The following is a 24954-nucleotide window of genomic DNA, read 5'->3' as shown; positions in this document are numbered from 1 at the left end:
TGTCTGCTTACGATAAACACACGTTGTGGGGACAGTTCATGGGTCCGATTAAAAGAGATATGACTTTTTGGATAATGGTTGTTTCTCTACCCTGTATGTGCAGACACGTTCATAGACACGTCCATCAGCTCGACCCGTGTCAACGGGGAAGACAAAGAGAAGGTGCTGCAGAGGTGGGAGGGAGGAGATGGCAACGGAGAGGCCTTCGATTTGGAGAACGATGCTGTGAGTCGAACACGCTTATATGTATGCCCACATACAACCGCTTATACTCGCTCACTCACTCTGACAATCACACACACCATCACCCTTTTTGACACACAAACACCAGTGGCGGTCTGTGCCTTTTTAAGATGAGGGAGGATGATTACATTTTATTATGGGCCTTATTTCTATTTCAGCATATTGGATGACTAGCATTCATATTCCATTCACCCAGCTCAATGTAACATTGATAGGTTTAGGCTACTATATGATACTCAAATTTTCCCGATACCCATCATGAGGTTGCTTCAATCTAGCCTCTCTCTCTCTCTCTCTCTCTCGCAAGCAAGGTGACAGTGACACATTCAATACTGCCTTGTAGAGGTCTGCATGGGAGTGTTATCTTCATCCCGCTCCCGCCAACACCCGCAGCTTTTCATACCACAACCCACCTGCACCTGCTGCCTTTCAGTCCGACTTCCACCCGCTATCACAAGAACTGGTCCCAAACAGCAATATTATTTTAGGCCTATGTGACGCAGCTCACTTGCCCGCCATGGTCCCAGCAATTTTGCGCCCCATAGGCAATATCAAATGCACAAAAATAACTTATGAAATAGGTTAACTTACTAGAGATTTTCACGTGGCCCATTTATATTAGGCTATCAGTATTACTGGACTATATCAGCCAATACGCTAAATGTAGTTTAAGAGAGCATAGTTGGAGAGATTTGACCTTTCTCTTGAGCTTTTTCTATAGCCTACCTTTTCGTAGTGGGAAGATTTTTAGACAGAGAAATATGGGTGATATATTTATTTACTTCTAGGCAATGTAGTAAACTATAGCCTAATCATATGTAGGAAGTACAGTTGAAGTCGGAAGTTTACATACACCTTAGCCAAATTAATTTAAACTCAGTTCTTCACAATTCCAGACATTTAATCCTAGTACAAATTACCGGTCTTATTTTTTAATTTAATTTTTTATTTCACCTTTATTTAACCAGGTAGGCTAGTTCTCATTTACAGCTGCGGCCTGGCCAAGATAAAGCAAAGCAGTGCGACACAAACAACACAGAGTTACACATGGAATAAACAAAACATACAGTCAATAACATAATAGAAAAAAGTCTATATACAGTGTGTGCAAATGAGGTAAGATAAGGGAGGTAAGGCAATAAATAGGCCATAGTGGCGAAATAATTACAATTTAGCAATTAAACACTTGAGTGACAGAGACTGGGGTGATAGATGTGCAGAAGATGAATGTGCAAGTAGAGATACTGGGGTGCAAAGGAGAAAAAATAAATAAATAACAGTATGGGGATGAGGTAGTTGGATGGTCTATTTACAGATGGGCTATGTACAGGTGCAGTGATCTGTGAGCTGCTCTGACAGCTGGTGTTTAAGGTTAGTGAGGGAGATATGAGTCTCCAGCTTCAGGGATGTTTGCAATTCGTTCCAGTCATTGGCAGCAGAGAACTGTGAGGAAAGGTGGCCAAAGGAGGAATTGTCTTTGGAGGTGACAAGTGAAATGTACCTGCTGGAGCGCGTGCTACGGGTGGGTGCTGCTATGGTGACCAGTGAGCTGAGGTCAGTTACGATCACCACTTTATTTTAAGAATGTGAAATGTCAGACTTGCCTTGACTTTGTTGTCCTTGAGCCATTTTGCCACAACTTTGGAAGTATGCTTGGGGTCATTGGGAAGACCCATTTGTGACCAAGCTTTAGCTTCCTGACTGATGTCTTGAGATGTTGCTTCAATATATCCACATAATTTTCCATCCTCATGATGCCATCTATTTTGTGAAGTGCACCAGTCCCTCCTGCAGCAAAACACCCCCACAACATGATGCTGCCACCGCCGTGCTTCACGGTTGGGATGGTGTTCTTCACCTTGCAAGCTTCCCCCTTTTTCCTCCGAACATAACTATGGTCATAATGGCCAAACAGTTCTATTTTTGTTTTGTCAGACCAGAGGACATTTCTCCAAAAAGTACAATATTTGTCCCCATTTGCAGTTGCAAACCTTAGTCCGGCTTTTTTATGGCGGGTTTTGGAGCAGTGACCTCTTCTTTGCTGAGCGGCCTTTCAGGTTAATCAGGAAATGTATGATCTCTGTAATTGCAAACAAAGTTTTCTGTACCAAATATTAAGTTCTGCCTTTCTGATGTATCAAATACTTATGTCATGCAATAAAATGCAAATTAATTACTTAAAAATCATACAATGTGATTTTCTGGATTTTTGTTTTAGATTCCGTCTCTCACAGTTGAAGTGTACCTATGATAAAAATTACAGACCTCTACATGCTTTTTAAGTAGGAAAACCTGCAAAATCGGCAATGTATCAAATACTTGTTCTCCCCACTGTATATATATTGTTCATCTATAATCTATAACCCCTCCCCTTCTATTAATAGAACATAAGCATAATCAATTATTCTAATACATCAATCATTTGGTAGAGCCCCAATCATGACCCCTAGGTGAACTCCTGACACATACTTCTTGCGCTAAGCGGAGCAGAGCTATTGTGTAGGAAGTTGTCAAGGAAGTGAGTTTGTGTTTATACAGGACGTACCTCCTCCACCTACCGTCAACCAATCATGTCAATGCGGAGCTATACGGAGCCCTCTGCGTGGTTTCACAATTTGAGAGGCGCACGGTGATGCGGTACGGAGCTTAATTTGGCCTCTGCCTTCCCCCAGAGGCTCCGAAAATTGCAACCACATTTACAGATCAAGCATACATTTGCTTTAACGCATACAATGCAGAAAGATGACAGTTTCCACATAATCTGAGGGACAACAAAATATTTTTTGCCCAGAGTCATTTGTCTGCCCGCACCAGCCCGCAGAATGAAAAATGCAGACAGCGCCGCAATGATCTCTGTTGGGACCCGCCCTCTACCGCCTTGCACACTCTTGCCTGCATCCAGCTGATCTAGGGTGTAATCATTAGTCCAACAGTTGAAAATGAAAGTTTCTATTGGATAAATTCAGGTATGTTTATCCCCTTCAGTTTAAGAAACATTTTCAACACAATCAGCGAAATTAATACACCCCTGATCACCCACAAACACAGTTCACTTTCATAGCTGCCATATACAAACTGCATGATCACTTTACTCGTTGTATAATTCCTTCTCGCAACTTTGCGGTCTCCTCCTCCCACCTTTTCCCTTCGCTTGTGAATTTCATTGCACAACAGCTATCCGTGACCAGGTGAGAGAACCTTCCCAAGCCAAACCTTCATACCATAAACGCTACACACTGTCTACATCGTTGTTAACACAGCTACTATAATCCGCTGCAATCATGCAGTACAGCAAGCAGTTAAGCAGTTACACCGGCAGGCCCTGGTGGCAATACATTTATAAAACCAAAAGCTTACCTTGATTTGGAAGCGTTCCAGTGTTGGATAGCCAGCGAGCTTTCATAGTATCACTCTCTGTTTGAGCTAGGTGTTTGAGTAGACTAGCTAGCTGCCTTTGCTTTGCCAAACAAGTGAACATATATATATTTTTAAATACAATGAAATATTGCTAGCTCTCTCTCTCCATTTTTGAAGAAATGAATTTGTTCAAATCTTTTCAACTATTGTCTTTCTCTTTTAGTCAACTACCCACCACATTTTATGCTCTGCAGTTCTAGCTACCTGTAGCTAATTCTTTCAGTACTAGATTCATTCTCGATTACTTTGGTTGGGTAGACAATATGTCAGTTCATGCTGCAAGAGCTCTGATAGGATGGAGGACATCCTCTGGAGGTTGTCATAATTATTGTGTAACTTTATGGAAGGGAGTGAGAACCATGAGCCTCCTAGATTTTGTATTGAAGTCAGTTTACACAGAGGAGGACGGAAACTAGTTGTCCTCCCGCTACACCATGGTGCTACCCCAGAGAGTTCTGTTGAGGCTACTGTAGACCTTCATTGCAAAACAGTGTGTTATAATTAATTATTTGGCGCTGTGAATATATTTAGTATAGTTTCACTATTTAAATTTTTATGAAATTCACTGAGAAGGATGGTCCGCCCTTTCCTGCTTTGAGGAGCCTCCATTGACACACAACCTGGAGCTTATCGCCACAGGCTCTGGCGACTTACACAAAGTTTTCTCTCCCTCTCTCAGGCCAATGGTTGGGATGCCAACGAAATGTTTCGTTACAACAAGGTGAACTTCGGCGTCGAGTCTACCTACGACTCCAGCCTCTCAATGTACACGTAAGTCCACCTCCATGTCAAGACAAAAAAAACAAGTCTTCAAGGCCTAAACAGTCTAAGCAAAAGGACAACCTTTTGAAGAATATTCCCCTGAATATCCATCAGAGCTGGGTTTGAAATACTTGAAAGATAATTTCAAATACTTAATCTGTTCTTGTTTGAGAATGTCTGGCTTAATAATCCAATAGAGGAGTCCCAAAACTGCAATTCTCGCCCATCTGGCACTCCAAGCAGACTCGAGCAAACACAAAAGTATTTGAACCCAGATCTGATCTTCATACATGATTGTTTGTATGTATGTATTTATGCATAGTGATGATCTTCACCATCTCTCTATCCTTTTCTCTCTCCATCTCCCTCCCTGTCCCTCAGGGTCCATCTGGAGAGGGGCAGCACAGAGGGCTTCCGGCAGCGGGAGGCACGTGCCGCCCTCATGGCTAGTGAGATCGAGTCCAGCCCCCAGTACCGCCAACGCGTCTCGTTGGAGAACGAGGAGGGCAAGAGCGAGGAGGACAAGTGCAGCACAGTGGTGCACGGTGGCGAGCGGGGGGGAGGAAGCCCCAGGGAGAGGGAGAAAGGCTGCGACAGCCCCAGCATAGTCAGCAGGTGAGTGCTCCGGTCAGGCTGTATTCTTTGGCTATGTCACAATTCTCCACCCTTTCCCAGAAGTGTGCACTTCATGGATTCAACAATGGTGGAAATTAACTCTTTCTAGCCAATGATTTCATGTTTTTAAATACATGATGGTGAGTAAAAAAGTCCACACTTGGGGAGAAGGGTGGAAAATTGGGATGTGTCCTTTGGCTAGTGTGTGGGGGGGTGTCACTATTGGCTACTGCTCAGTGGTTTGTGTATTTGAGATTGACCACATTTCATTCGGACTGAGTAGAATGGCTGATCTACAAATCAACTGTCATCCCAATTAAATACTCATTATGTGATCAAGATTAGTGATTCTGCCCCTCACCTTGCTCAAACTCATCCCCTCATCATGCTGAAAGTCTTTGGCAGCAGTGGATGGATTGGGGAAACATGATCTACAGTATCCCCCCCCATTCTTTCTTTATCGCTCTCTTTCAGGGAAGGCAAATACATTCCGTTACCCCAGCGAGCTAGGGAGATTGGCGCGTCGGGGGGCAGCATGCGAGGAGAACGCGAGCGGGCGGAGCGAGGCCCTGGAGGAGGAAGCGGCGGACCCCAAGGTCACAACCGCATGAGTGCCGGCTATCGCTCAGCCCCTCCCTCCTCTTCCTCCCCCAAACCTCACCTGTCCTTGGCCACTGGTGGACCCCAGCCCCCTCCCCCGTCTTCGGAGTGCAGCAGCCCCCTCTCTGGCCGAGGTTACTCCCCCCACCACTCCCAGGGCAGCCCTGGCACTGCCAGCCCCTACGCCCCCACCTCCCCCGGGGGTCCGGCCTCGGCCAACGCCGCCCCCTCTTCAGCTAGTCCCCCCACCCCCCATTCCAACTCGCTGTCTCCGTCGGACACTGGTAGGCCCGTCAACGGAGGTGAGTGAAGTTATTAGTGTGTGTGTTGTGTGTTCGGGGAGTCATCTGTGTTGTAATGGGATATCTGTGTGTCTACGTGGATGTGTTACTCCAGAAAGTGTACATGGCAGTCATGAATTATTTGTTTTTATAGACTGGGTGGTTCGAGCCCCGAATGCTGATTGGCTGACAACCGTGGTATATTAGACCCTATACCACGGGTATGACAAAACATTTATTTTTACTGCTCTAATTGCGTTGGTAACCAGTTTATAATAGCAATAAGGCACCTCTGGGGTTTGTGATATATGGCCAATATACCACGGCTAAGGGCTGTGTCCTCATCGGGCCTTATTTCTTAAGTTTGCACTGTAGTCTTGAAAAGTAATAGGTGAAGCTTAATAATGGGAATTGATGTAAAATATATCACTAGCCACTTTAAACAATGCTACTTAATATAATGTTTACATACCCTACATTATTCATTTCATATGTATACGTATATACTGTACTCTATATCATCTACTGCATCTTTATGTAATACATGTATCACTAGCCACTTTAAACTATGCCACTTTGTTTACATACCCTACATTACTCATCTCATATGTATATACTGTACTCGATACCATCTACTGCATCTTGCCTATGCCGCTCTACCATCACTCATTCATATCTTTATGTACATATTCTTTATCCCTTACACTTGTGTGTATGAGGTAGTAGTTTTGAAATTGTTAGGGTAGATTACTCGTTGGTTATTACTGCATTGTCGGAACTAGAAGCACAAGCATTTCGCTACACTCGCATTAACATCTGCTAACCATGTGTATGTGACAAATACATTTGGTTTGATTTTGATTTACAATAATATATTGGCAGTTGATTGTCGGGAAATTTAACCTCCTCTCTCCTTTCTCCCTGCCTCAGTGTCTTCTAGGATGTCTCCCAAATTACAGAGACCCGTCCAGTCAAACCGACCGGTCCGGACACCTAACTCACACACCCAGTCCACAGGTAACATACAACTATGCCTTTTATCTCACACTTTGTCTACACACTAGTTCAAGACGCACTCAAGACACAGACATTCTGCCTCATCATAGACTTAAGTCCAATGAATCCATTGAGAATTGCTACTAATGGTAGTTGTTGGTTAGTAAACTAACTACTAACTCACATTTCATATGCATCTGATATGGCACACTATTCCTTATATATAGTTTAAGTTTACGTACACTTAGGTTGGAATCATTAACTTGTTTTTCAACTACTCCACAAAGTGGAGAAAAATTGTAGACCTCCACAAGTCTGGTTCATCCTTGGGAGCAATTTCCAAATGCCTGAAGGTACCACGTTCATCTGTACAAACAAAGGTTCGCAAGTATCAACACCATGGGACCACGCAGCCGTCATACAGCTCAGGAAGGATACTTGTTCTGTCTCCTGAGATGAACATACTTTGGTGCGAAAAGTGCAAATCAATCCCAGAACAACAGCAAAGGACCTTGTGAAGATGCTGGAGGAAACAGGTACAAAAGTATCTATATCCACAGTAAAACAAGTCCAATATCGACATAACCTGAAAGGCCGCTCAGCAAGGAAGAAGCCACTGCTCCAAAACTGCCATAAAAAAGCCAGACGGGTTTGCAATTGCACATGGGGACAAAGATTGTACTTTTTGGCGAAATGTCCTCTTGTCTGATGAAACAAAAATAGAACTGCTTGACCATAATCATTGTTATGTTTGTCGGAAAAAGGGGGAGGCTTGCAAACCGAAGAACACCATCCCAACCGTGAAACACGGGGGTGGTAGCATCATGTTGTGGGGGTGCTTTGCTGCAGAAGGGACTGGTGCACTTCACAAAATAGATGGCATCATGAGGATGGAAAATGATGTGGATATATTGAAGTAACATCTCAAGACATCAGTCAGGAAGTTAAAGCTTGGTTGCAAATGGGTCTTCCAAATGAACAATGACCCCAAGCATACTTCCAAAGTTGGGACAAAATGGCTTAAGGACAACAAAGTCAAGGTATTGGAGTGGCCATCACAAAGCCCTGACCTCAATCCTATAGAAATTTGTGGGCAGAACTGAAAAAGCATATGCGAGAAAGGAGGCCTACAAACCTGACTCCATTACACCAGCTCTGTCAGGAGGAATGGGCCAGAATTCACCCAACTTATTGTAGGACGCTTGTGGAAGGCTACCCGAAACGTTTGACCCAAGTTAAACAATTTAAAGGGAATGCTGCCAAATACTAATTGAGTGTATGTAAACTTTTGACCCACTGGGAATGTGATGAAAGAAATGAAAGCTGAAATAAATAATTCTCTCCTATTATTCTGACATTTCACATTCTTAAAATAAAGTGGTGATCCTAACTGACCTAAGACCAAGGATTTTTTACTCTGATTAAATGTCGGGAATTGTGAAAAACTGAGTTTAAATATATTTGGCTAAGGTGTATGTAAACTTACATTTACATTTAAGTCATTTGGCAGACGCTCTTATCCAGAGCGACTTACAAATTTTGACTACAACTGTATACAGTGCACTTCTTTTGGCCCTATATAGGTACTAGGTTGCCATGGCACAAAGTGGTGCACTTTAAAGGGAACAGTGTGCCATTTCAGACACAGCCAAAAATGCTAACCATTTATAACATCTCATTGTCTTTCATTCTGACCTCTGTTCTGTTTTGTCCTCCCTCAGCCTCCCGCTCCCCGAAATCTGACTCGCAGGACTCGGTGCAGTACCTGGACACGTCATCTGTCTCCATGCCCGCCCAGAAAACATCAGGCCCCGCCCCGCTCTTCCCCATCGACGGTACGAACAATGACAACAATCAACAAACTATATTTATAAACAAGTGGAGACAGGTTGTGGTAGTTGAAGTAGTAGTGACGACAATGAAATTGCTCATGATAATAAGTATTTATAAAAACAAACTTTCATACATTTGGCTGAAAGCAAATCTCCGGTCTCAGGGTCACCTGGGTCACCAGGGTCACCTGCACAATCACCTGTCACCAGGGTCACCTGTACAAGAACCAGACAGGTGTTTTGTGGGAATCTGTTCAAGTGGTTGGGGTTTTCCAGTGGCTTATTGGTCCCCTGGGTATTTAAAAATATATATATATGTCTCTGTCTCACATTCTGTCTGTCTGTTCTACAGTGAACGAGATCCTCTGCATGGCTGCCAAAGAACGATCAGCAGAGAGTCCAGGCACCACGGAAGATGGCAAGAGTAAAGGTGTGTGTCTGTGAAATGTGTGTTTGTGGGAGGGAGCTTGTGTGTATTAGAGGTCAGACACGCCTCGACAATGAATGGTTAAAGCACCTGCTGGGTGTCGATGAGCGGGGACAGTTTTGCGCTGATTCAACATGTCGACACCGTTGGAAAATGACGGCAGATATTCTGGTCGGTAGGATGGTTGGTGGCCACTCCCTATTTTTAACTGTTTGCTGTCGCGGGGTCTCCCTTCAAAAAGTGTGTGCATGTTAGTGTGTCAATTAGCTGTTGTCGCAGATGAGAAGAGTATTCCTGTAGAAAAGCATTCGTTTGTTTGCCATAAGGTGCTGTCTGAAAGAAAAGTGCAGTCAAAAACACCCACATTACATTCTCCCCTGCTAGAGAACTTTTTTGTATCCTTTCTCTCCCCCTTGTCTCTCAGCTCCCTCCATTCAGCAAAGGTCACAAATTGAAGAGCTGCGGAAATTCGGCAAAGAATTCAGGGTAAGATTTCTGTCGCTGCTCCTTAGCCATGTGTGAACGAGAAATCTGCAATTACCTCTGAGTCTAAATTCTCTTGGTGAAAATAATTGTTCTGTCAAGTCCTGAGCTGGTGGTATTTCAAGAAGCAGGATCAAGTTGGACAGATAAACTCAGCAAAAAAAGAAACCTCCCTTTTTCAGGACCCTGTCTTTCAAAGATAATTCATAAAAATCCAAATAACTTCACAGATCTTCATTGTAAAGGGTTTAAACACTGTTTCCCATGCTTGTTCAATGAACCATAAACAGTTAATGAACATGCACCTGTGGAACGGTCGTTAAGACACTAACAGCTTACAGACGGTAGGCAATTAAGGTCACAGTTATGAAAACTTAGGATGCTAAAGAGGCCTTTCTACTGACTCTGAAAACACCTAAAGAAAGATGCCCAGGAGGGTCCCTGCTCATCTGCGTGAACGTGCCTTAGGCATGCTGCAGGAGGCATGAGGACTGCAGATGTGGTCAGGGCAATACATTTCAATGTCCATACTGTGAGACGCCTAAGACAGGGAGACAGGATGGACAGCTGATCGTCCACGCAGTGGCAGACCACTGTGCAGAACACCTGCACAGGATCGGTACATCCGGATATCACACCTGCGGGATAGGTACAGGATGGCAACAACATCTGCCCGAGTTACACCAGGAACGCACAATCCCTCCATCAGTGCTCAGACTGTCCGCAATAGGCTGAGAAAGGCTGGACTGAGGGCTTGTTGTAAGGCAGGTCCTCACCAGACATCGTCAACAACGTCGCTTATGGGCACAAACCCACCGTCGCTGGACCAGACAGGACTGGCAACGGACTGACGAGTCGTGGTCTCACCAGGGGTGATGGTCGGATTCGTGTTTATCGTCGAAGGAATGAGCGTTACACCGAGGCCTGTACTCTGAAGCGGGATCGATTTGGAGGTGGAGGGTCTGTCATGGTCTGGGGCGGTGTGTCACCCCAGATTGCAGGCAATCTCAACACTGTGTGTTACAGGGAAGACATCCTCCTCCCTCATGTGGTACCCTTCCTGCAGGCTCATCCTTACATGACCCTCTAGCATGACAATGCCACCAGCAATACAGGTTGTTCTGTGCGTGATTTCCTGCAAGACAGGAATGTCAGGGTTCTACCATGGCCCCCAGAAATGTCTGGGAACTTGCAGTTGCCTTGTTACCCCACTCTTCCACCATCTCACAGCAAGAACTGGCAAATCTGGTGCTGTCCATGAGGAGGAGATGCACTGCAGTACTTAATGCAGCTGGTGGCCACACCAGACACTGACTGTTACTTTTGATTTTGGCCCCCCCTTTGTTCAGGGACACATTATTCCATTTCTGTTAGTCTGTGGAACTTGTTCAGTTTATGTCTGTTGTTGAATCTTGTTATGTTCATACAAATATGTTAAATTGAAAATAAGCTGAAATAAGCTGATAAGCTGAAAATAAGCTCAGTTGACAGTGAGAGGACGTTTCCTTTTTTGCTGAGTTTATTCACTTTTATAAGTAGTCAGAAATAAATTACTTACATTTCTAGTTTATAACCCATTTCTACTGTTAAACCCTTTTAAACATGTGTTTGTAAATTAACTTGGAAATGTATTTTGAGAGATGCAAGTCCCTCTTGTTTCTTTCTTTTTAGCATAGAGTGCATTTGGTTGCACTTGCTTTGTATGAATTGGCTGTATAAATAAAGATTGATTTCATGTGATTCTCCTCAGCTTCAGCCCAGCGGATGTGGCTCCAGTGCTGCAGCGGTATCTCCCTCTGACACGGTCAAGTCCTTCCCCTCGTACCCCAGCCCTGCCACCTCAGACTCCAAACAGACCCTCGCCCCCCAAAGTACTTCCCAGCCCTCCACTTCCCCCTCAGGGGACCCCGCCAAGGAGTCCAGTTCCAGCGCAGCCGCTACCACCGCCAGCCCCATTTCAGACAGGCAATTGCCAGGACAATCCCAGTCAGCCAGGACCCCAGGAAATGAGGAGTCCAGACAGGAGAAGGCAGAGCGAGTGGAGGGTGTGATTGAGTGAGTTTTGCTGAAGACTGAAAGGAGAATTCTTTCTGGTACTACTGAGCGATTTAACCAAAATGTCAGTTATTTTTCATTTTTTTAAACAACTAATTGACCAAAGTCGGTTCAATTATTAGAATCCCATTTAGTTTGATTTTTTTCTTCTTCTGTGAGCTCAACATGCAGTTTATCTAGACATGAATCAGATCAAACCCAAACTGTGCAATGTAGTGGGGAGTTGTAGTTCCCAACAGGCCAAAATTCGACATAGTTTAGCCAATGACCAAAATCCATTGCGCGTCTACTTGTCAAGACACTGAAATGGAGAGAATGAGAAAGAAGACTTGCGATCGAGAGGGATAAAGAGCAGTTGCTCAACGAGGTATCCCTACCTGAAAATACATAATCTAAGTGATTGATAGTTGGTATTCAGCAGTCATAAGTATACATAGACAGCAGCTCTATAGAAATTAGAAATATATTTTATTGAAGCAGTAATGGGCAGTCACTACCATCATGGGACTTTTAATAATTGTTTCATTCTGTTAAAGCATTCAACTCACATACTACATGCATTTTATGTTTAAATGATCTAAACCTAAATCTATAGCCGGGATCATTTTTTTAAATAATCTAAACTGAATTTACCTCAAAAAGCACATCGGCCAGCACTACTTTCTGGTTTATAGATGGATTTGGTTACAGAGCAGTGGATATCATTGTGTATACAGTACTAACAGTGTTCTCTCTCTCACTCTCTCAGTCAAATCAGGAAGTCAACTCTGAATCCCAACGCCAAAGAGTTCAACCCAAACAAAGTCGCGCTCACTCTGGTAAGCAAGAAGGTGTAATGACATGTCAAGAAGATCAAAATATTTAGGATCTAAAATGTCTTGATGTCTACTAACCAAACGATGACTTTGTCTTGACGTGTGGCTCAGTTGGTAGAGTATGGCGCTTGCACACATCATGGCTGTCGGTCGCTTTGGTTAAAAGCGTCTGCTATCTACTGTATCTATACTACGAAACACTGTCTAGACGCGCCTATGTACCAAACGTTGTCTAGACACGACATCGTGTCTAGGTCTACGCACGAAATGGTGTAGGGTAGGGATGGGCAACTTCGATCGGGGGGGAAGGCCACAAAAACTCATTATGAGGGGCCGCAGTGGCTCGTGGGTCCACGTACCCACACATGCAGTCAGACTTTGTTTTTTGAGAACCCTAAGTGTTTTGCATTTTTTGAGTGTCTAACCAGGTTTCTATCTAACCATTTCATGTGGATGATTTACCTGATGCATGAAAAAAGTCAAGGCCGTCTGATGGAAAAAGGATATGCCGGTACAATTTGATAAATACAGACGGACGATTTGTTTGTTCGACCTGGTGGGCTCTTTTTTTTTGTGTCCAGTAAAATGAATTATGCGAGATTATGGTGGAAATGCCTTTTAAATTGATATAATATTGATATAATAACCGCAATATTGAAGTCGCGATGATATGTCGTGTGATTCTCCCACTACGACTTGGAAAGCCATGCAGTTTATTAGGCTACAGATGAAATAAGTTATGTTGAACTTCACAGGGTGGTGAAATTACATGTGATGATGTTTCTTTCCAATAAAATATCTAGGGTCCTATTTCCATGACATGATGATCGATGCTTCGCTGCCGTTTGATAAATAACAAGAATATCACTCTTACCCATAATTATCTCATAATGTACAGTCCTGTGAAAAAGTATTTGCTCCCTTTCTAAGTTTCTCTAGTTTTGAAAAAAAATGTATACTGAATGTTATCAGCTCTTCAACCAGATCCTAATATTAGATAAAGGGAACCTGAGTTTACAAATAACAAAAAAAATGGAGACTTTGTTTATTTATTTAACACATGTATGCACCATTCAATTCCCCTGTGTGAAAAAGTAATTGCAACCTTACACTCATTAACTGGTTGTACCACCATTCGCTGCAATGACTCCAACCAAATGCTTTCCTTTCAGTTGTTGATCAGTCTCATATCGCTGTGGAGGAATTTTTGGCCCACTTATGGCATGCAGAACTGCTTTAACTTAGCAACATTTGTGGGTTTTCAAGCATGAACTGCTCGTTTCAAGTCCTGCCACATTATCTCAATTGGAATTAGGTCTGGACTATGACGAGGTCATTCTAAAACTTCAAATTTGTTGCTTTTTAACCATTTTTAGGGAGACTTGATTGTGTGTTTTGGATCATTGTCTTGCTGCATGACCCAGCTGCGCTTCAGCTTCAGCTCACAGACGGATGGCCTGATATTCTCCTGTAGAATTCTCTGATACAGAGCAGAAATCATGGTTCCTTCTTTTAAGGCATGTCGTCCAGGTCCTGAGGCAGCAAAGCTTAAGGTTCTCTCTGTTCTCACTGTGGAATGCAGTGTTTGGTTTTCGCCAGGCATAATGGGACCCATGTCGTCCAAAAAGTTATACTTTTGACTCATCTGTCCATAGAACATTCTTCCAAGAGTCTTGATGATCATCCAGGTGCTTTTGGCAAACTTGAGTCAACTTTTTGGACATGATGGGTCCATTTTTATTTCTGCCGGAAACCAAACACTGCATATTAGGTTGAAAATCTGATAACATTCAGTGTCAAAAATAGATAATCAGAAAGAGGGGAAATACTTTTTTTCACAGCCACTGTTAGTTGCCTTACCTGCACTGTATCTGCGAGCTGTTGGCTAGAGCGCACGTGCCAAGACCAGAGTGGGTACATTTGTTTTTGTGACACAACCATCAGAGTTGAAAATGCGATGGAAACCATTTAACTTGTATTTTTTATTCGGTACATGGGGAATTTAACCGCAAACGTTATTTTTATGTGCGCAATGTCATCACGCACATACTTTTATTCGCAATAAGTCTGTTTGATGGAAACACATCTCTGGTGGGACAATGCGCATATTTTATGCAGATTTTAAACTTTGCATGAAAATCTGTTGCAAATTGGATGGAAACCTAGCTGTCTGACATAAGAGATTGCTGTTGCACAAAAATCAACAGAAAAACATTTGCACTGTGTGTATTCTACTATTCTAACTCTCAACTTTTTTTAATAATACATTTGCCCATCTTTGTTGTAGGGTAAAGTTGCCCGTAGACACTTATTTTTGTGTCCATTTTACATTTTCCCCACTAATGATTTTGGATTGGGGTAGGGATGGGCATTTGAAATCATTTCAATATTCAAATAAGGTCATTCATTTTGGGGAGATATCGAATATTCAAATAACCGTGCCCATCCCTAGATTGGGGGAGGGGAAGCTGATCTTATCTGTATCGAGGGGAAAGTTCACCCTGGAGTGTACCAAACACTGCCTAGACATCTACTTAATAAAACTAATATAAAAGGTTCTTCCCCTTCACTCTGTGTCTGCAGACGAAGCCCAACCCTTCACCCACACCCCCCCGGCCACCCCCTCCCAGCCCTGCAGTGGTGCTGCAGCACCCAGGCAGCCAGGGTCCCATCTACAACGCCCCCTACCTCTCCTACATCTCCCAGATCCACTCTGTACAGGTAACGCACACACAACTTCTGACACTGTGATTGAATTGACTGCATGCTGTGGGACATTCTGTTTTCCCATCAAATACTGCTCCCACTGTTTGTATGAATGTGAGGCTTTGGGATTATTGGTAATATTATACTTGACTATAAACTGTGTGGTTCGAGCCCTGAATGCTGGTTGGCTGACAGCCGTGGTATATCAGACCGTATACTACGTGTATGACAAAACATTTATTTGTAATGCTGTAATGACATTGGTAACCAGTTTATAATCGCAATAAGGCACTCGGGTGTTTATGGTATATGGCCAATAAACCACAGCTAAGGGTTGGTATCCAGGCACTCCTCGTTGAGTCGTGCATAAGAACTGCCCTTAGCCGTGGTATATTGGCCATATACCACACCACCTTGTTCCTTATTGCTTAATTATAGTCAATGCTATTCTTGAGTTTCACCAGTGGTGATGTAGTGTGTGACTATATACAGTGTTACGCTATTGTTTGAGCGCATTTTAGGATCTAGTACGAGTTCATGTTAAAATTGCCTAAATCCCCTCATTGAAAAGCCAATGCGGCTTGTAGCTTCGTGTTGACCTCTTGTCTCCTGGCTTCTATTTCCCTCCAGCCTCCACATATGTACCAGTATACCATGTCTACAGTCTGCCAGGGGAAATACCCCCGAGTCAAAGGTATGCGCGCTCTGCACGCCTCCTCTCCGACTCCCTACCAGTGTGCATGCATTGTTTACATCTTGACATACTCTAGCCTGGTCCCAGATCTGTTTGTGCTGTCTGGCCAACTACTATGGTCAGTCTGAGTTGGCAAGACATTACAAACAGGGGCTCCCGAGAGGCGCAGCAGTCTAAGATACTGCATCTCAGTGCTAGGGGTGTCACTGCAGGCCCTGGTTTGATCCCGGGCTCTATCACAACCGGACGTGATCGGGAGTCCCATAGGGTGGCGCACAATTGGCACCGTGTTGTCCGGGTTAGGGGAGGCCGGGGCAGGCCGTCATTGTAAATAAGAATTTGTTCTTAACTGGCTTGCATAGTTAAATTAAGGTAAAAAAGGGAACACTAAAATATCACATCCTAGATCTAAATGAATGAAATATTCTTAGTAAATACTTTTTTCTTTACATAGTTGAATGTGCTGACAACAAAACCACACAAAAATGATCAATGGAAATCAAATTCATCAACCCATGGGGGTCTGGATTTGGAGTCTAAATTAAAGTGGAAAACCACACTACAGGCTGATCCAACTTTGATGTAATGTCCTTAAAACAAGTCAAAATGAGGCTCAGTAGTGTGTGTGGCCTCCACGTGCCTGTATGACCTCCCTACAACGCCTGGGCATGCTCCTGAGGAGGTGGCGGATGGTCTCCTGAGGGATCTCCTCCCAGACCTGGACTAAAGCATCCGCCAACTCCTGGACAGTCTTTGGTGCAACGTGGCGTTGGTGGATGGAACGAGACATGATGTCCCAGATGTGCTCAATTGGATTCAGGTCTGGGGAACGGGCGGGCCAGTCCATAGCATCAATGCCTTCCTCTTGCAGGAACTGCTGACACACTCCAGCCACATGAGGTCTAGCATTGTCTTGCATTTGGAGGAACCCAGGGCCAACCGCACCAGCATATGGTCTCACAAGGTGTCTGAGGACCTCATCTCGGTGCCTAATGGCAGTCAGGCGAGCACATGGAGGGCTGTGCGGCCCCCCCAAGAAATGCCACCCCACACCATGACTGACCTACCGCCAAACCGGTCATGCTGGAGGATGTTGCAGGCAGCAGAACGTTCTCCACGGCGTCTCCAGACTCTGTCACATCTGTTACATGTGCTCAGTGTGAACCTGTTTTTTTCTGTGAAGAGCACAGGGCGCCAGTGGCTAATTTGTCAATCTTGGTGTTCTCTGGCAAATGCCAAACGTCCTGCACGGTGTTGGGCTGTAAGCACAACCCCCACCTGTGGACGTCGGGCCCTCATACCACCCACATGGAGTCTGTTTCTGACCGTTTGAGCAGACACATGCACGTTTGTGGCCTGCTGGAGGTCATTTTGCAGGGCTCTGGCAGTGCTCCTCCTGCTCCTCCTTGCACAAAGGTGGAGGTAGCGGTCCTGCTGCTGGGTTGTTGCCCTCCTTACGGCCTCCTCCACGTCTCCTGATGTACAGGCCTGTCTCCTGATAGCGCCTCCATGCTCTGGACACTACGCTGACAGACACAGCAAACCTTCTTGCCACAGCTCGCATTGATGTGCCATCCTGGATGAGCTGCACTACAGGAGCCACTTGTGTGGGTTGTAGACTCCGTCTCATGCTACCACTAGAGTGAAAGCACCGCCAGCATTCAAAAGTGACCAAAACATCAGCCATGAAGCATAGGAACTGAGAAGTGGTCTGTGGTCACCACCTGCAGAACCACTCCTTTATTGGGGGTGTCTTGCTAATTGCCTATAATTTCCACCTGTTGTCTATTCCATTTGCACAACAGCATGTGAAATTTATTGTCGATCAGTGTTGCTTCCTAAGTGGGCAGTTTGATTTCACGTTACATTGTGTTGTTTAAGTGTTCCCTTTATTTTTTTGAGCAGTGTATATATATCTTACTTACCGTACAAATGTTTATTATTATTATTATTATTAGTATTCTAACTTCTTTATCTACTAATGCATGGCAAACTGTTGTAGTTCTATAGTAAAGTTGAATGTCGGGCAAAACTAGTAGTGAATTTATCCTTGTTCCAAAGTTTCAATCGTAAGCATGTGACGTAATTTCCCCCTGGGGATCAAATCAGTTCTTTATTGTTCTTTTTAAAGCGTGTTCATATCTGCTAGTGCGTCAGAGTTCCCCTCCCTGTCAACGTTGTTAGGCAGTCATGTTTTGGTCTCCCCCAGGCTTAGGGTTGGGGGCCCCCCGCTCGGACCATGGCAACTCTGGCCCGCCGCAGGCCATGCTACAGGCGGCAGGGTCTGCAGCCGGAGCCCCCCTGGTGCCGTCGCCCTACCCCCAGCCCTACCTGCAGTACAGCCAGCAGCAGGTCATCCAGGCCATGACGCCTTACCCAGGACAGGTCAGTGTGTGGGTGGGTGGGAAGGTGTGTGGAGAAGTGGGTGGGAAGATGGGTGTGTGTGTGTGTGGGTGGGAAGGTGTGTGTTTGTCTGTGTCTATGGCTGTACTGTGGGGGGGGGGGGGTCAGACCTCAATTTCCTATCCCCAGAGTTTTGAATCGAACTACCTCCCTTTGCCTTAGTGGTTATCCAGTTTTGGTCATCATAACTATAGCGGTCAGATACTGAAAACAATGTCTCTGTCTTTCTCTATGTGTCTCACCCGTTCTCCCTTCCCCAGCCGATGTACTCCATGCTACAGGGCGGTGCGAGGATGTTGGGCCAGGGAGGGAGTCACCCCCAGGTCATGGGCCCTCCAGGGGGCCCCCAGTTCCCTGGCCAAGGTGAGGGGCCTCTGGTGCCACAGCAGGGTATCTATGGTGAGTCCAAAACTGGTTGGATCCTGGATTTAGACTGGATCATTGTTTTTTTTGGGGGGGGTAGCCTAGTCCAAGATCTGTTTCCTGTTTGTGCTGTATAACCAATGACCATAGGAGCTGTGTATGCAGCCCAAACACATCTTGTACCAGGCTACTGGATCATTGTTTTGGGAAATTTATCATGGAAAGTGTCTTCAGCTCTCTCTTTCTCGCCCCTCTCTAGCCCCCCAGTCGTTCTCCCATCACCAGGGTGCAGTGCACCAGCCCCGGCCCTCCAGCACCCCTACGTGTAACCATCCCCCCCCCCAGCAGCACGCCCCCAGCCCTGGACAGGTAAAACCAACACCCCTCATCACAGCTTCAAATCTCACCATCCATCTCCGGACCGCATACCAGTTCTAGAACATACCCCTTTTTGTCTTGGCCACGTTTAAAAAAAATCGGCATACAGTGTTGTTGGGCCTTTTGAAGGGCCATGTTAAAGGTATACTCAGACAGCGATAGGATAAGTGGGCTGACTTTCAATACAAAGAGCGTGAAGCAAGAGATGAATCTTCTCAACTGTTGTCGTCACACAGCTATCACAATCTGCAGTATCTTTGTTTCACACTACTACTCGTGGTCATGTCATATTGCTGAGTCTGAGCTTTTTTTTCTCTAAGATTATCCTATGCTAATGAATTCCTTCTCCATCTCTGCCCAGTCGGGACCCCAAACCCAGTCTCTATATCACTCCGGGCCGCTCTCAGCCCCCACCCCCTCTAATATGCCCCCGGGACAAACATCGCCCCAGGGCTCGTTCCCCCTTCAGGGCTACAGCCTGCATGGCCACCAGGGAATCCCGCACACGTACCCCGGTCTGGGGCAGATAACGCAGGTACATTTACATTTACACTGGAGTTACTCTGGGTTCTGTTCATTAGGGTACATGTTTTAAAACATAACATTTAAATGTGTCTTTCTTATTGGAAAAGTCCAGGTGGTCCCTCCATGTTTCAGTATTTGTTTTTCATATAACCCTGGTTATGACTGTAACCAGAGATAATAATGTTGTTGATCTTATCAGGAATTCCTCACTTTTCTGACAGCATCCTTTATTCTTTCATAATTCAAATTGGCTAACCCACAAACAGATATCCTTCTTTTTCTGTGTTGCATATCTATTCGAAGACGTCAAAAATATATTATCTAATGCCGGATTTGTAAAGTAAACACCTTTTGGAAGGAGTGAAAAAAAATTACTCAATTCCATCCAAAATGGGTTGCACTGGTTAAGAGCGTTGGTCCAGTAATCAAAAGGTCGCTGGTTCGATTCCCCGAGCCGACTAGGTAAAACGTTTGTCTCCGTGTCCTCGAGCAAGGCACTCAACCTAAATTGCTTTGGATCAGTCAGCTAAATGACTAAAATGAAAAAGCATAACTGTCCATCAATTTCTATGCCCAAGCAATAAGGAATTTAGAGTGATTGTAAGAACACAATGTCCTAATGTTTATATTTAGGCAGATCCATGTCTTTTTACCTGTGTTTTTATATATTGTGTGACACATTTTATGAACGTTTCTGCATATTGTATGTCCCTGGTCCCTCTGCGTAGGCTCACGTCCAAGGGGCCTTGCAGGGACCCCACCACCAGGGCCAACACGGCCACCCGCAGGTAGTGATGCTCCAGGCCCCGCCCCCCCAGCACGGCCTTGGACAAGTCTCCCAGCACCCCCAACACGGCCTCCAACAAGGGGCCCACCAACACTTCTACATAGGACATCCACAAGGTATGAAGGTTACCTAAGCTTGTATTAGTGCAGAGAAGGGAACCAGAGTGTTATACTAGGGGGCGCGACATTTCTGTAGTGCAAAAAGAATGGGGTTTGGGAAGTCAATGGTAGAAGTGAAAAATGCATCCTTAGTTGTTAATTTTCTCTAAAATCTAAAGGCACAACCTGGATTTGATTCAACGCGGGGTAAAAGTAAGCCGGTCCAGCGTCCCTGCAAAATAAATAGTGAGGCTACGCCGTATCCGGTAAAACGTGAGCCAATCACAATTAATACAAAATACCAAGAAAACTAGGCTATTACATCACTATTTTACATTACCGCATGAAATGAGTGAATTAACATGAAACCGGGTGGTATATGCTCCAACTTGTGTTGTGGTTCGACGAGAACACTTACATTTTCCCAAGGCAGAGATGAGTGGCCGAGATCGAGACGACGCGGAGGTGAGTGACAGACGTTCGCGGAAAACAGTGGATGCAATTCAATTATACAATCGCTGAATGTCATTACAATAGGCATACAGTACCAGTCAAAAGTTTGGACACACCTACTCATTCAAGGGTTTTTCTTTATTTTGACTATTTTCTACATTGTAGAATAGTAGTGAAGACATAAAAACTATGAAATACCACATATGGAATCATGTAGTAACCAAAAAAAAGTGTTCAACAAATGAAAATATATGTTATATTTGAGATTCTTCAAAGTAACCTCGATGACAGCTTTGCACTCTTGACAAACCTAAGCACACAGCCAAGACAATGCAGGAGTTGTTTTGGGACAAGTCTCTGAATGTTCTTTAGTGGCCCAGCCAGTGCAGCGATGTTCCTCATCCAACCTGACAGAGCTTGAGAGGATCTGCAGAGAAGAATGGGATAAATTCCATAAATTAAGATGTGCCAAGCTTGTAGCTTCATACCCAAGATGACAAGAGACTATAATCACTGCCAAAGGTGCTTCATCAAAGTAAAGGGTTTATGTAAATGAGTACTTATGTAAATTAAATATTTACGGTTCTATTTTTGCTTTGTCATTATTAGGCTGTAACATAGCAAAATGTGGGAGAAGTCAAGGGGTCTGAATACTTTCAGAATGCACAATTATATAACATTGAGGTCCTTGAAAATTACAATTCATTTCTCAAAAAAGTCCCTGATAGTTCTTGAATTTGACTTACCAATGTTAACTTTAGATAAATACTTAACGTTTCATTTAGAAAAGATCTCATCTAGTCTTTATGAACCCTGCTTAAAGTTAAAGGATATATAGTCATAGGCCTATGTTGTTGTATAGGTTGAGTTATGGGCTAATTTGAATCAATTCACTTTTATATATTCCTCTAAGTACACATGTGGAACTGCATGAAAATCCTTTTTTATTTTTGTTTCAAAACATTTTGAAATGTTTATCCTAATGTGACAAATTGGCCCCTTTTATTTATAGAAAGATCATATATAAAATTAATAGGGATTCAATGTGTAATTAAGCGAGCTTGCGTGTCTCGTACCAGTAAGAACTTAAATCTACTTTCACCCCGGATTCAATGTCTTAAGTAGCTGAACACGTCATCACTATAACCTTGTGAAAGTTACAAACTGACACGTTTACATTTGTCAAAAACTATAGCGAATAGGTGCCTTTTCATTTGACGGGTTTGCACATGCGCAGTTCAGCGCGACTCCGTTGGACCTTAGGATGTGTTTTTGCGCATGAGTTTAGCTGCCATGACAACCTACAAGCGTGATCTGGGATTTCTATTGGAGAAGCAGTATCTGGACTTCTTTGCATATATATTGTCTTGTGCAGTCTTGTTGTTGGCCGTGTATATAGAACTTTCCTAAAAACTGTAGTTAAAAATGCTGGTTTCTAATGTGTTTCGTGATGACTGTAGTTGAAAAGTACTTTAATATTTTGTTTAAAGGTACTATTACATCCTCAATAAATATCAAATAGGTGAATGGTGGCCTTTTGAACTGAAACACTACTAATCATCTTATTTTTTCATCCATAGTAATATTGTGTTAATCAATACTCAATTCTTCCTTGTTTTTTCCCCCACAGCGATGCAGGTACAGACGCACCCCTCTCCCTTCCACCCTCCTGGAAACTGAGCTCCTCTGTTCTCCCCTCCCAAAAGAACTGTCCCCCTGGAACGGTCCACCCCCCTCGCCCTCTGGACATGACCACACCCAACCAAGAAGTGACACAATCACGTGACACAGTGATTGGCTTGCAGGGAGAAGCGGCAAGACCTCATTGGTCAGCTACACTTCTCAGCTTCATCGTTGCTAAAGTCTTGGTTATAGCCGCACCCAATCCAAACCTTCGTCCCGTTCTCTCTTCCAGCTCCTTCCATTTTAAAGACAAAAGACACAACCACATGAGATCATCATAGTGGAGAGAAAAGACATTGACGCCAAACGAGTGAAGGACACAACGTTTGACAACATCAAATCGCTTTGAGACTGACTCCTTTAGCTTAAGTTCCTTGATATTGGGCAAATGGACAGAAGAAATACAAACACTTGCTCAGAAATCGTTGAGTGTCGCAAAAAGGAGGAATGAACGGAACGGCATAAAAGAGGAGATTGGATTTTTACTTTAACCTGGTATCAACCCACCCTTCCCCTTTCCTCTCTTATAGCGAATTATGAATAATAATAATAATAAAAATATGGAAAATACAAAAAAATAAAGTTTTAAACTTAACTACAGAAACATCTTGTTTGTTGAATGTATAACTTTTTTTATTGGAAGAATATATTAGTTGTCAAGTCTCATCTCATAATATCCACTATACCAAAGGGAAACCATTTGTAAGACACATTTCAATGTAAAGAAGACACTAACAAATGAATAATGTCATTTAAACAAACAACCAAATGCAGTTCCCACAGTTAAAACCGATTTTTTTAAGCACGTCATGGGTATCCATTGTACTTTAGTCACTTAAGAGGTTTTTGTTACACTTTTACTGGAGTTTTGTTGACAGCTTAACAATTAGCATTCACACATAAACATGTCTACACATGACGTATGGTTGCAAAATGACAGTCCAACCCAGAGTTCTTAAATGTTCACAATTTATGTAGCAATGCGTCAAAAAAATGTATAGGGTATCATGATATAATTTTTCCAATTTTATATTGATACTGTGACTGAGTATTGATTTGCTAGGTAGTTAACGTTAGCTAGTGCTAGTCGGCTGTATTTCTCATCATTGCCTTTTCTCCGTCTTCTTTTTAAATGGCAAGCCAACATGTTTTGAGTACTTATCTACAAAATGTGCTTTCTCGTGGCTCTCTTGTCCCTCTGCAGCAGACATATACAGTGGGGCAAAAAAAACATTTAGTCAGCCACCAATTGTGCAATTTCTCCCACTTAAAAAGATGAGGCCTGTAATTTTCATCATAGGTACACTTCAACTATGACAGACAAAATGAAGGAAAAAAATCCAGAAAATCACATTGTGGGATTTATGAATTTATTTGCAAATTATGGTGGAAAATAAGTTTTTGGTCACCTACAAACAAGCAAGATTTCTGGCTCTCACAGACCTGTAACTTCTTCTTTAAGAGGCTCCTCTGTCCTCCACTCGTTACCTGTATTAATGGCACCTGTTTGAACTTGTTATCAGTATAAAAGACAACTGTCCACAACCTCAAACAGTCACACTCCAAACTCCACTATGGCCAAGACCAAAGAGCTGTCAAAGGACACCAGAAACAAAATTGTAGACCTGTACCAGGCTGGGAAGACTGAATCTGCAATAGGTAAGCAGCTTGGTTTGAAGAAATCAACTGTGGGAGCAATTATTAGGAAATGGAAGACATACAAGACCACTGATAATCTCCCTCGATCTGGGGCTCCACGCAGGATCTCAACCCGTGGGGTCAAAATTATCACAAGAACGGTGAGCAAAAATCCCAGAACCACACGGGGGGACCTAGTGAATGACCTGCAGAGAGCTGGGACCAAAGTAACAAAGCCTACCATCAGTAACACACTACGCCGCCAGGGACTCAAATCCTGCAGTGCCAGACGTGTCCCCCTGCTTAAGCCAGTACATGTCCAGGCCCATCTGAAGTTTGCTAGAGAGCATTTGGATGATCCAGAAGAAGATTGGGAGAATGTCATATAGTCAGATGAACTATATAACCATATAACTTTTTGGTAAAAACTCAACTCGTCGTGTTTGGAGGACAAAGAATGCTGAGTTGCATCCAAAGAACACCATACCTACTGTGAAGCATGGGGGTGGGACCAGAGGGACCAGGACGACTGATCCGTGTGAAGGAAAGAATGAATGGGGCCATGTATCGTGAGATTTTGAGTGAAAACCTCCTTCCATCAGCAAGGGCATTGAAGATGAAACGAGTCTTTCAGCATGACAATGATCCCAAACACACCGCCCGGGCAACGAAGGAGTGGCTTCATAAGAAGCATTTAAAG

The 24954-nt window shown here is 43.8% G+C and overlaps 1 protein-coding gene across 3 annotated transcripts in view; it reads left to right on the top strand.

The window, feature by feature from the left end:
* Positions 1-23214, top strand: part of LOC135504748 (ataxin-2-like protein) — a 45863-nt gene extending 22649 nt beyond the window's left edge. For all 3 annotated transcript variants that reach the window (XM_064923591.1, XM_064923590.1, XM_064923589.1), the window contains exons 7-24: positions 104-225; positions 4340-4431; positions 4804-5037; positions 5512-5939; positions 6849-6935; positions 8636-8749; positions 9099-9176; positions 9598-9659; positions 11407-11711; positions 12460-12529; positions 15110-15247; positions 15863-15926; positions 18136-18311; positions 18590-18728; positions 18952-19061; positions 19432-19605; positions 20324-20498; positions 22564-23214. In XM_064923591.1, coding sequence (XP_064779663.1) covers positions 104-225; positions 4340-4431; positions 4804-5037; positions 5512-5939; positions 6849-6935; positions 8636-8749; positions 9099-9176; positions 9598-9659; positions 11407-11711; positions 12460-12529; positions 15110-15247; positions 15863-15926; positions 18136-18311; positions 18590-18728; positions 18952-19061; positions 19432-19605; positions 20324-20498; positions 22564-22613 — 2618 coding nt within the window. In that variant the 3' untranslated portion in view covers positions 22614-23214. The remainder of the gene's footprint in view (positions 1-103; positions 226-4339; positions 4432-4803; positions 5038-5511; positions 5940-6848; positions 6936-8635; positions 8750-9098; positions 9177-9597; positions 9660-11406; positions 11712-12459; positions 12530-15109; positions 15248-15862; positions 15927-18135; positions 18312-18589; positions 18729-18951; positions 19062-19431; positions 19606-20323; positions 20499-22563) is intronic.
* The last annotated feature ends 1740 nt before the right edge of the window (positions 23215-24954 follow it).

Source organism: Oncorhynchus masou, chromosome 18 (genome assembly GCF_036934945.1).
Source record: "Oncorhynchus masou masou isolate Uvic2021 chromosome 18, UVic_Omas_1.1, whole genome shotgun sequence".
NCBI classification, from domain to species: Eukaryota; Metazoa; Chordata; class Actinopteri; order Salmoniformes; family Salmonidae; genus Oncorhynchus; species Oncorhynchus masou.
Note: the sequence above shows the minus strand (reverse complement) of the source record. Positions and strands in the feature narration are given on the sequence as shown.